Raw genomic sequence first — 11,818 nt, 5'->3', positions numbered from 1 at the left:
TTGTTATTGTTGTTGCTACATTGTTTTACTCTTCTTTGGCATTCTCTGCTTCTTATTTACGCCATATTTGTTGTTGTTGCTGTAGTTGGTGCTAAGTCGGCAAGCTTGAAAGCTGGGAGCAGCTCTAACGGCACCCAACTGACGTCTACATTTCCAGTTCCGCTTTGCTAACTTTTCGCCGTTATTGTTGTTGTTGTTTGTCTTGAACCAAATTTGTTCTTTCTACGTCTAATTCCCATAACATGAGACAACTTGGAACTAATTACACAAACAAATAATTGGCAGCAACAGCGCCCCAGGCAGCAAAACTCCGGCGCATAACAACAACAACAACAAAAAACGCCAACTATTTATAATCCGGGCGCAGAGCAGTGACACTAAAAGGGGAGAGCGGAAGAAAAAGCGAACAAAAAAGTGGGCAACACGTTAAACGGAATGCCAGCCAAAGAAGAAGTCACAGAAAACATGACTATGTCGCTCGACAGCGCAGCAGCAGCGGCCGCAGCGGCAACAGCAGCGTTCGCTGGTATTTGGAGTCAACAGCCAAGAACAACAACAACAAGAACTACAAGCCAGAAGAGAGCGGCACGCAATATGTTCTATTTTAGTCGCTGAAATTTATTATAATGACTTTATAAAACGAATACTCTGCTCGCAGTTAAATTATCTGGCACAAAATAAGGCCAAGTCCTTTCCAATTGGAAGTGCGCTGTCAGATCGAAGGAAATATGCAGATTTATCATAAAAATTATTTAGTCATAGACTCACATAGAAGCATACAAACATAAAACACGCACACAGTCACAGATTTATAAATGCAAACGCCACACATACACGAAACGAAACCAAACGAGAGATGACAGCACTGCAGCAGCGCAGTTCACAATTGTATATATGGAAAACGGTACACGCACTCACAGACACGACCATGTAATTAATTAATAAACAAGAAACACCCACACACCTCTACCGCTCCTTCGCAACACTGCTGTCGTTGATGTTGTATGATTATTGAAGCGAATATCAGCTTTGTGACATAATTTTATTATTGCAATTAAAACTCGCGAGAATGTCTTCACTACTGCAGCGTTTGCGCCGTATGCGTGACCGCAACTTCAATTTCAAAATATACCAATTTGCACCCAAAATATACCGCTTCCGCAATGCAATTGACAATATCATTATTAAGCTGGTAACACTGTTCCCAGTGGTGAGAGAACATGTCTGTATGTTAGCGCAATCTTTGAATCATCTATTGCTTTCTTGTTTTGCCTTCAAAGTCATATTGCAAAATATTAAATTAGCTACATATTAATGAAAACAGCATATTTTATTTATTTATTTTACGCATAGACGACGGTATACAAATACCAAATGCGATGTTAATGGTTTTACTTTAAATTAACATTAATTAATTGGCAGATTATTTAAATGATAATAATTATTTCATTGGAATTTTTTTTATTAAATTTAATATATCTGTTAAATGTATAATTAAGTATTTCTAATCAATTTCTAATGCAGGAATTTATTTATTTGGTATATATTAACGGTCGTTTCGGCCACACAGTTTATATTGCTATCTCACTTTTGGGCTCTCTCTCAATATTAAACTTGTTGACTCCCTCTCAGCAGGCCGACCCGCTCCGTAACAAGAAATTGTTTTCTTTTGCACTTGCTATACGTTCTTCCCGCATTCGCACGTTAAAAGCCGGATCGGAAAGACGTCTGGAATTTGTTGTTTGTGCCAATTAAAGTCACAGGAATTTAAGTAGTAATAGTACGTGTTACTTATCTTTGTTGCTACCATAAAAAGTGTGTGTTTAAAAATGGCAGAGCTTTCAAATGAATTAAAGCAGTTGTTCGAGTAAGTAAAATAGCCGCTAATATTTATCTATGCATGTGTGTGTGTGTGTGTTCGTCTGATGGGAGATTGATGTGGTGGGATGACGTTGCGTTGGGTGCATACGTTCACCAACACATTTGCAAGCATCCCATATACGCACGTGTATGTGTGTTTGCTCATATATGTATATCCTGCTTATCGGCAACTTGTTTATGGTAAATAAGTGTCAACTCACATTTATGCTTGATAATAAGGGCCGCAACGTCTGCGGGTGATAACGAGTTGTCAAGTCTCAAAATAAAAGTGCACGCCCATTCATGCCTTGAATTTAAAATTGCAATTTCACAAGCCAGCTGCACTTGATTTTCATTATTATTATTAATTGCTAAAAGCAGCCGCAATGAAAAGGCGTTTTTTTCTTTCCTCTGCACATAACCTATTGTCGCCTTTCTTTGTCAATAAGAATGGAAAAAACAAGATGGAACAAGATCAAGAAGAACTGTGCTTGCGAATTTCAAATGCTCTTTCACAAATTCTTTTTGCAAAAAAGAGTAAGGGTATGGGAATTTCCTTAAAAATCCAACTAGGACATTATATTAATTTTTAAAATTATAAATTTACGTTTTTTTTTAAGAGAAAATTATAAAAATGTATATATTAGTTTTTTGTTGTGTCTGAAACAAAGAATTTGCAAGCTTTTTACTTGATTTTGGATTTTTCTATTACATTGTTTTTGATAAATTTCTATTTTTCTTTGTATATATGTATGTACATATAGTATGGAAGCTATTTTTCTAATCTATTTTCTATTTTATGAAACAACTATTCATAAAAATTAATAATAATAATTACTCAAAAAACAAACAAATTAAAACCGCAGATATAGTATTATAAAAATTTAATAGATAAGAGAAGTAGCTACAACAAAGATATACATATTAGAATATGCCCGGGATTATTTAATAAGGAATTTTGTTGTGCGAACGATCCAATTTGGAAATTCCCATATATGCACGTTTTCCTTGCTGATAATAAATGCATATCAATTAGGTTTTCCGATAAGACTACAAACTAATATCGGTTAACCACACGTATCATAAATTTCCAACATAGTTATTGTTCTGTATGTTTTTATCAGTGACATTACCACAAGATGATCTACATAGCACAATCATAAAACTAATCGACTTGACCACAATAGGTTCGTCAACGGCAAGAAGGCTGATTACATCGAGACCCTGAAGACTGCAGTGGCCATACAATCGGTGTCCGCATGGCCAGAGAAGCGAGGCGAGATCGATCGCATGGTCGACTGGACAGCTGATAAGTTGAAGGCGCTTGGTACCGAGATCGAGTTGGTTGATCTGGGTAAACAGACACTGCCCAATGGACAGGAGCTCCCCCTGCCTAAGGCACTGCTGGGTACACTGGGCAAGGATAAATCGAAGAAGACTGTGCTGGTCTACGGTCACTTGGATGTGCAGCCCGCACTCAAGGAGGATGGCTGGGATACCGAACCCTTTGAGCTCACTGAAATCGACGGCAAACTCTATGGACGCGGCTCGACCGACGATAAGGGACCTGTGCTGTGCTGGATTCATGCCATCGAAGCGTATAACAAGTTAAACATTCCGCTGCCATTGAACATCAAGTTTGTTTTCGAGGGCATGGAGGAGAGCGGCAGCGAGGGATTGGATGAGTTGTTGATGGCACGCAAGGATGACTTCCTGTCCGATGTGGACTTTGTGTGCATCTCCGACAACTATTGGCTGGGCAAGAAGCGTCCCTGCCTCACATATGGACTGCGTGGTCTTGCCTACTTCCAGGTGGAGATCGAGTGCGCCAAGAAGGATCTGCACAGCGGCGTCTTTGGCGGCACCGTGCACGAGGCAATGCCTGATCTCTGCTACATTTTGAGCACTCTGGTTGATAAGGACACCAACATTCTCATTCCTGGTGTCAATCGTGATGTAAGTGCAACTTAGTCATGCTTTGTATTGCATGTTGCTAAGGTCTCATGATTTAATTTTTCTTCAGGTTGCTCCCCAATTGAAGAACGAGGAAGAAATCTACAAAAACATCGACTTTGAAGTGGACGAATACAAGTTAGTTGCTTAATCTAATCATAGAGTGGCATTATAAATTATTTGCTCTTTACTAATCTCATGCTTGCGCTCGTTCTCTTTTAGGAAAGACGTTGGCACCGAACACCTGCCCCACAACAGCGACAAGACCCGCCTGCTGCAGGCCAGATGGCGTTATCCCAGTCTCTCGATTCACGGCATCGAAGGTGCTTTCTACGAGCCTGGAGCTAAGACTGTCATACCCAAGAAGGTCATTGGCAAGTTCTCGATTCGCTTGGTGCCCAACCAGGATCCCAAGCACATTGAGGAATGCGTTGTCAAGTACATCAACGACAAGTGGGCCGAGCGTGGCTCTCCGAACCAGATTAAGGTCTTGAATCCTTTTATAATTATTCCCAAGTATTGTTTTACTGACTATATTTAACTGTAGGTTGTCATGTTGTCCGCTGGCAAACCCTGGACTGAGGATCCCAACCATCCACACTACGAGGCCGCCAAGCGTGCGGTAAAACATGTCTTCAATGTCGAACCTGACATGACCCGCGAGGGCGGCTCCATTCCAGTGACTCTGACCCTGCAAGAGGCCACAGGCAAGAACGTCATTCTGGTGCCCGTCGGTGCATGCGATGATGGCGCTCACTCGCAAAACGAGAAGATCGATATCTACAACTACATTGAAGGAGTAAGATGCACGAATTCTACAAATTTTTTGCTATACTGATGCCTAAAAAATTCCTTTTTTAGACTAAACTGCTGGGCGCCTATTTGCACGAAGTGGGCAAATTGTAGAGTGGATTTTACAGGATCATATCCTAAGCTTACATCACGATGGAACATCACAAAAGCTAGACATTTTAATTGATACACATAACACACGACTAATCCTTGAAAAATTTTTTACTACATACGTTTTGTATTCAACAAGCGAATAAATATTAACAAACTGCACTTGAATGATTTTTGGCTCTTTAATCTGTCCAGGAATCACCGTATTTATTCTTCTTGCCAGTTGCAATTGGAACATTTTGATCCTGAGGAGGCAACTCGACAATTGCACGCTGCGGCTGCTGGGCTGGTGCTTCATATGACCGGGAGTAGGGACTCTGCTGACGCTTTAAGTACTCGTCGCGATTCTTTTTGCGCAGATCCTCGTAGGATTCACCTGGCTTGGCCGGTTCCAATGGCAACTCCGTGTCCACCAAAGTGCTGGCAGCTGTCATAAAACAAGATTGTATAAATTGCCTTAAAATAAAATGCAATCATGCGCGCTTACAGTCCAGAGTGGGTCTATAGATGTCGTCTAGACCGGACAGCGATGGTCGCGAGTCCGTGTCCAAATTCAAAGCTGTATTTCGAGACGGCTGGAATCCCTCATCAGTGTAGACATCAGCGGAGCTGGGGGTGAAGGGAGCCAGAGTGAATGCCCTGCCCAGATTCTCATCTGGTGTAATGGTGCTGATGACACCACCGCCTTGTCTGCGTTGTCGCAATATTTCACCCAATCGTGAATTGGGCAATCGCATTATCTTCTCAGCACATTTCTGCTGATAACTGAACTTTCCCACAAAGTAGCCGAGAATGACACCCAGAACCACTTTCGGCACAGCTCCGTATTTGCCATTGCCCTGAATGTAACCATTCTTAACGCCAAAATAGGCCAGCAGTCCCAATCCCGTGCCGAAGGGTAGCGATCGCTGGACAAATGATTCCTGGTTGCATTCACGTAACGCTTTCAATTCATCGGGACTGAAGTTGTAGTCTGCCTGGAAGAGACATGATCAGCAATTGTTATATTGCTAAGTACTCATTATAATTACCAGTGGATGCTGATTGGGTGGAGGTTGTTGCCTATTTCCATCGTTTAATGGCAAATCCATGATAAATGATTAAAATTTCTAAAAGTTTCACGAAATTGCAGCAGCCGGCGATTTCGGCAGCGTGACCGTACTTGAAATTTCAAAATATACCATATTGCTGCATAAAATATACTACAAGCAGCTTGCACTTTATTTAATACAAAAATACTATCAATGCATTGCAGTGTAAATCAATGTCACACATTTAAACATCTCTTTTTTTATTAATTTGTTTATACTCTTTTCTTAAAATGTAATTAACATTAGAAGATAAGAACCGATATATTGCTTACATCCCAGCGGACCTTATTTTGTACATCGCAAATGAGCGCTAATAAATTGCAGCATACTTCTAGGCGCCCGATTAAAACAATTTGAACATTTGCCTAATATTTTTATAGCATACTTGTCGGCTAACAATTTACGCTACTTTCTTTGAACTTTTTGAATTTAGATTTAAATCGAAAACATTTCCAAGGCGTTGGTCAGTCAAGTTTATTTTGGTTGTATCGAATATTTGAAAATTGAAAGCGAACAATTGTAGTTGCATGTTGAATTCCAATGAGGTCAGGCGCCATTGGGGTACCCTTTATGCGAACAATTGACCACAAACTGTCGACGACTAAAACAATAAATGAAAGTCTGGTTGCCAAAATTGGTAACTGGTCAAAGTCAAATCAATGTCTAGATGTTACCGCTGCTGTCACGCAAAACGTCAGTTGGCCATTCCCAGTCGTCGTCGTCGTCGTCGTCCCAGACAATTGACAAAACATGAGGCATCGCCTGCGCAATTCGCAATGCGCCTGCGCTTGCTTTTGTTTCGCCTTCACATGGATATTTTCTTGTGAAAAATCTCAGCTTCGTGTACGCGCAAGTCGCTGCAACTCGTTGTGACAGCAAACTGTTTTTGTGTTTGACGCATGAATAAAATCAAAGCAAGGCACAGAGGAACGCAGCTCGCAATGCCAGCGCCAAATACAGCAGCCAACAGATTGGGACTTGGGTGATGCATCGTCGCTGCCTGGTGGCAGCTTGTCAATGGATGCTATGTATGTCTGTGTGTGTGAGAGCGTGCCACGCATGCCAAGTGGTGTGCAGCACGTCATAAAGCTCCTTGGAGTGTCCCTCCTCATAGACACAGACGAAAGTGAGATTCAGTTGACGCTGTTTACTTTGCTGCTGCTCTTTAAGCTAAACGATGATAAACAATACTGCAATGAGTTTGACCTTGACCCAGCTAAACGTCATCTTCGAGCCAAACGGTAAAATCAAGTTCATTACGCGACAACTTGAAAACCGGCTGCTTGCAGTAAACTTGGCTCATTCGAATCCTCTTCAGTGTCTAGAACCAAACTTAGTTGATTCTTGGCCTGATTGCAATAGTTGAGCTGCACAATGCCCCTTGATTAGCGACCACCTGCAAAACACATTTGCATACGACGACGACTCAACTGCAGATGCTGATGCAGATGCAGATACAATCTTCACTGCAGATGCAGATACTCGAAGAGACTCTCAGCTGATTGCGTCTCTGTGCGCAACAAGTCACTTAAATTGAAATGGCTAATAATTAAATAAATTGCAATCGCTGGACATAGCGAATAGTTTCGAATTATTCATTCGATCTATCTATCGCTTATTCACGCAAGCGAATTCGAATACGTTCTAGGAACAAGAGACCCAAAAGTGAAACTACAGTTACATGTAAATTATCGGTTGATTTTATTAATTTTACACTGCCCATTATCATCGGATTTTGGTAAGAAGAGTCGTCATCGTATTGTAACTGTAATCGCTGATAGCATAAACGGGGCCAAGCCGAGCCCCAAAAATGGGTATCACGTCGCGGGTAGATCATAATTCCATGCTGATATGTCGTATATGATGACTGGCGACAAGCATTTCTAGAACAGCACGTAGAAACAATTAATGCTTCCACAACAAATCTTATTTTGTATACTCGGTATCTTTGCACTAAAGAAGGCATCGGAAAATTACACCCAAAATCAAATGAAATGTCCAGCACACTCGCTGAGCCGGAACGTGATCGTCTCTCTCTCTCTCTCTCTCTCTCTCTCTCTCTCTCGGTGGGTCTCCCAAATTTGCGCTTTCCATATTTACATTTTTCGACTCCGAGTAGTTTGAGTATTGAGTACTGCACCCCCAAATGGGTTTGTGTCTTTGGCCGTTTGCCGATTGAAGCGATTTCGATGCAATTGGTTATGAAACATTGCCGGGGATTGACGGTTAATTGTATGTTTCCGGTTCAGTGCAACTCATTTGCCTAACTCGGCTGCAGCTCGCTCACTCAACTCCATTGTGTCTCTCGTAGATGAAAATGAAAATGAAAACCGGGAGAGTCAATAAAATTCTTCATTTAGGTTAACGGCCAAAGCCGCATGCGACGAGATGCGGAAATCAAAAGCAAATCCACAAACAAAGCATAAAAAATGCAAAACTAATCTTGAGCTAAAACTGTGTGCGTTAATGAGGTCTCAGTTTCAATTATATCAAGCTAGAGAAATTATTTGCCATTCTTTTCATTTTGTGTTAGAAATTAATTTAAACGATCGCACAAGGCAGCCTGATATCGTATCGGAAAAGTAAATAAATATTTACCGAAATTAACTTTAATCGCAATGTCAAACTTGTCAACAAAGGTATCATATGCACTAAATGAGAATTATTAGTCATGTGCCTGCCTAGATCGATTGAGTAAGCATTGCGTTAGTTAGTTGTTAACTGGGTTTTTTCCTAGGAACATATGGAACTGAGAAGACGCTACAGATTGGCCAAAAAATTTGCAATTAGGAACTGCGATATCTGTGTTTTTCATTTCCAGGAACTGAAGTACTTGGCATTATTAATTGATACTAGGAGCAGGTAATTGAAATCGATACTTCAACTAATTTGTTGTGTGGCATACAACACTTCTTTGAATGACATCTGCTGCAGAGCAAATAAACAGGTGCGATTGCATAAGACTCGATGAGATTATACAATTACTTTGGCTATATTGATTGCGAGTACTACGATAATTGATAGAAGTTTGCACTCCGATTTGAGTGTCGCAAGTGAGAAATTTATTTGTCAGTTAAAGTAAGCTAATGGCATTAATAAATATCACGGCTATCTAATCAAATAATAAATCAGTTCAGTTTTTTCTTGATTTATTTATTTTTTAGAGAGTTTCTTTCGAAAGCAAGAAACTTTTCTCGACCTTGGGGGGAGAAGTATTGTATAATTTAAGAAAACTAAAAATAAATAAAGCAATTCATTACAATTATCTTATCTTGTTCGAACGTATGTTCTCTTTTAACCAGTTAACCAGTTATTTACTTAATTAGTTGTGACTGCGAAACCAGTAAATAATAATTTTCAGCTTTCGCTTTGTGTTTATTAATTGTATCCTATTTCTCAGTTATAAGTATATATACATTTATTGACTGAGTGCAAACAATTTGCACAGCGTGTTACGCAACTCCATAAGTATGATACTCGAATGTTTCTTTAATCAAACAATCATTTGATACACATTGGCAATGACAAATAACGCTTTATTCGATAGCACTTCATCATAGGCCCCCATTTCAGATGTTATCATTATATTTATTTGTTCTTAGTCTTACTAGAGTCAAAACATATTAATTGTGTACTATATGTATATATAGCATATCACATTCTTTTAATAACGCCCACCACACCTATTGAATCCACTTTTGTATATGGTAAATATATTCAGTTTGAGAGATCGGCAAACTTTCTGCGGTGATCTCTTCACGTTCTGACGTCAGGTTTATTCAAGGTTAGACCGATTTGCAATTAAAATTTAGGTATTCTCAAACAAATTTCATTCAGCTCTGCTTCTGCTTCTGCTTTTATCATACCTGTTTTTTTCTTTCTCACCCTCCCATTTGGTTTTCTTTTTTTATTTTTAATTTTTGCCAGCTATTGGACACTTCCGATTCAATTGACGTGCGAGTGAGTATACAAAAGCAGCAACACAGGCACTCGTTTAGGGCAGGTGAGGAGTCTTTCACTCGATTTGCCTTTTAGCAAGTAGCGGCAATAAGATAAACAAAGCACAGAGAGAGATATAAATACATATATCAAGTTTAAAGTTTATGTGAAAACTGCTTAAAGTGGGGAATATCAGTTTAAGGGTGGGTAGAAAATAATAAAATAAGGAAAATCACTTTTAATGTGAGCCAAAATCTATAATTAATAATAATGATATATAAATAATTGGATTACTTAAGAGTGGAGTAGTTTTATATTCTTAAATACATATTATTGCAAATAAATACAAGAATATCTATAATTCAATGTACATTCGCTTAAAGATTATTTTCTGTGAAAAAATACCACTTTCTAAAATCAAGAACATTCATTTTAAAAATTGTGTTCTTAAAATAAGTCACTTAAAGATCGAAATTTTAAAACCAAAAACATTTTAATTGAAAAAATACAAAATTTTAAAAATTATTTCTTTTATATAAGCTCTAAATAAAAAATGTTTACATTGCAGGGTAGCAGCTAGTCGACTACATACAGAATTGTTTGTCTAACATCTTATTTGGATTTGTTGAGGCGTCTCTTTTGAATCATGCAAGGTTAAAGGCAAATACAATAATATAACATACTTGTGCCATGCCTTCTGGCATTTTGCGTTTATGATTAAAGAAAAGACGAATTTTTCGTTGATGAGATAAGCCTTTTTTTAGCGCTAGACAACAAAAGGCAAAAAAAAATTATGCAAACCTACGAAACGAACAAAATTAAAGTCTGTTTAATTAAAGAGACGAGTGAAATACAACTTAGCAAAAAAAAATAAATACACAACAATGTCAGCTGAAGATACTACGACTGCAACTACATAAGTATGTGTATTAGTTAAAACTGTGACTTTTTCGGTATAGATTGCGTGGTGATATCATCGAGCACGAATATGAGTATGAGTATGAGAATGAGAGGTATGAATGTGAGGGTACTCATATTGGGGAGTATGAGTACACGTACCTGGCAGAACAAATACACGTAACGCTCGTTGTATCGGGTTCAAAATGTGTATGCGCGAGATACGGCGATAAGATAAATTCAACTCAAATATTTAACATTGGTATTAACACAAGTTTTGCCACTCAGCTGCCGCTGCTGCAGCCTTTACCTTTGCCTCTGCCTTTGGTGTTCTTTTTGTGGCTAGCAACCGCGACTTACCCAAAAACAATTCGCTCCAAATTCCAATACGAAAATTGAAATTAAACAAACAAGTATAATGTACTCTCTCATTCCCTTTTAGCTGTGCATCTCGTTCTCTCTCTTCGACTCGAGCTGCGCATGCCTAGCTAAAACAATGCTGGCACGCACTTTAGCTAGACAGTGTGACCATTAGCTTTGACCCAGAAACCCACTAAAACGTAAACAAAAGCCACCCACGCAGCACTTGACTTCTATTGTACCGCCAGCTAAAATAAAAGCTTAACTTTAGCTCGTTGCGAGCATAACAATAATTAGCCAAAAAAAAAAACAGCACGCAATCGGAACTCGAAATTCATGTGAATGCAACGAGTAATACACTAAGAGCGGTATTATCAGAATATGCGAGATATGGCATTGATAAGATACGATACGATACGATTGGGTTGGGTTTGGTTTGGTTGCAACAAAAACTGCCAAAGTTTTATTCTGAATTCTGTACACACACAGCGTATGAGCACTCGGCTATTTTTGTTTTTACGTAAGGTGTGAGGAAACGCATACACAGTTCTGCAAACAGCAAATACAAATTGATAACACACCGACAGTTCGCACTGTCTGATAAGCCAGCTTTCTTCACTCACGAAATTAAATTTACTCGTATAATTTTAACAGCAAAAATAAAGAGAGCGATTGAGTTATTTACTCAATGCTGAAAATTCATAGACTTCGATGTTTTACTGCAGTTGTAACTATTTGCGCGTGTGTCGACTGCTTTCCACGTGTTTAATGGGGCGATAATGACACTAGAAATGGCGCGGCTACCAATACTAGTG

General features: G+C 39.1%; 2 protein-coding genes across 2 annotated transcripts; one reads left to right on the top strand and one right to left on the bottom strand.

Annotated features, from left to right (window-relative positions):
• Positions 1–1,691: 1,691 nt before the first annotated feature.
• LOC133841654 (cytosolic non-specific dipeptidase) lies at positions 1,692–4,884 on the top strand. Its single transcript, XM_062274283.1, has 6 exons — positions 1,692–1,867; positions 3,048–3,816; positions 3,884–3,951; positions 4,036–4,300; positions 4,361–4,612; positions 4,675–4,884. Exons 1-6 carry the CDS (start codon positions 1,830–1,832, stop codon positions 4,717–4,719), a joined length of 1,437 nt encoding a protein of 478 aa, XP_062130267.1. The 5' UTR covers positions 1,692–1,829; the 3' UTR covers positions 4,720–4,884.
• On the bottom strand, positions 3,518–5,901 carry LOC133841655 (OCIA domain-containing protein 1). Its single transcript, XM_062274284.1, has 3 exons — positions 5,748–5,901; positions 5,204–5,693; positions 3,518–5,143 (listed from the first exon to the last, which is right to left on the bottom strand). Exons 1-3 carry the CDS (start codon positions 5,805–5,807, stop codon positions 4,899–4,901), a joined length of 795 nt encoding a protein of 264 aa, XP_062130268.1. The 5' UTR covers positions 5,808–5,901; the 3' UTR covers positions 3,518–4,898.
• Positions 5,902–11,818: the final 5,917 nt, after the last annotated feature.

This window comes from Drosophila sulfurigaster, chromosome 3 (genome assembly GCF_023558435.1).
Source record: "Drosophila sulfurigaster albostrigata strain 15112-1811.04 chromosome 3, ASM2355843v2, whole genome shotgun sequence".
NCBI classification, from domain to species: Eukaryota; Metazoa; Arthropoda; class Insecta; order Diptera; family Drosophilidae; genus Drosophila; species Drosophila sulfurigaster.
This window is presented reverse-complemented; position numbering and strand designations above follow the sequence as displayed.

Bases quoted from the DNA above. Each gene is read 5' to 3' on its own strand.
- LOC133841654 (XM_062274283.1), top strand. From the start codon at position 1,830: ATGGCAGAGCTTTCAAATGAATTAAAGCAGTTGTTCGA. The intron at 3,952-4,035 runs GTTAGTTGCTTA...GTTCTCTTTTAG, and splicing joins TTTGAAGTGGACGAATACAA to GAAAGACGTTGGCACCGAAC. The intron at 4,301-4,360 runs GTCTTGAATCCT...ATTTAACTGTAG, and splicing joins GCTCTCCGAACCAGATTAAG to GTTGTCATGTTGTCCGCTGG.
- LOC133841655 (XM_062274284.1), bottom strand. From the start codon at position 5,807: ATGGATTTGCCATTAAACGATGGAAATAGGCAACAACCTCCACCCAAT. The intron at 5,694-5,747 runs GTAATTATAATG...TGTCTCTTCCAG, and splicing joins CACCCAATCAGCATCCACTG to GCAGACTACAACTTCAGTCC. The intron at 5,144-5,203 runs GTAAGCGCGCAT...GTTTTATGACAG, and splicing joins CTATAGACCCACTCTGGACT to CTGCCAGCACTTTGGTGGAC.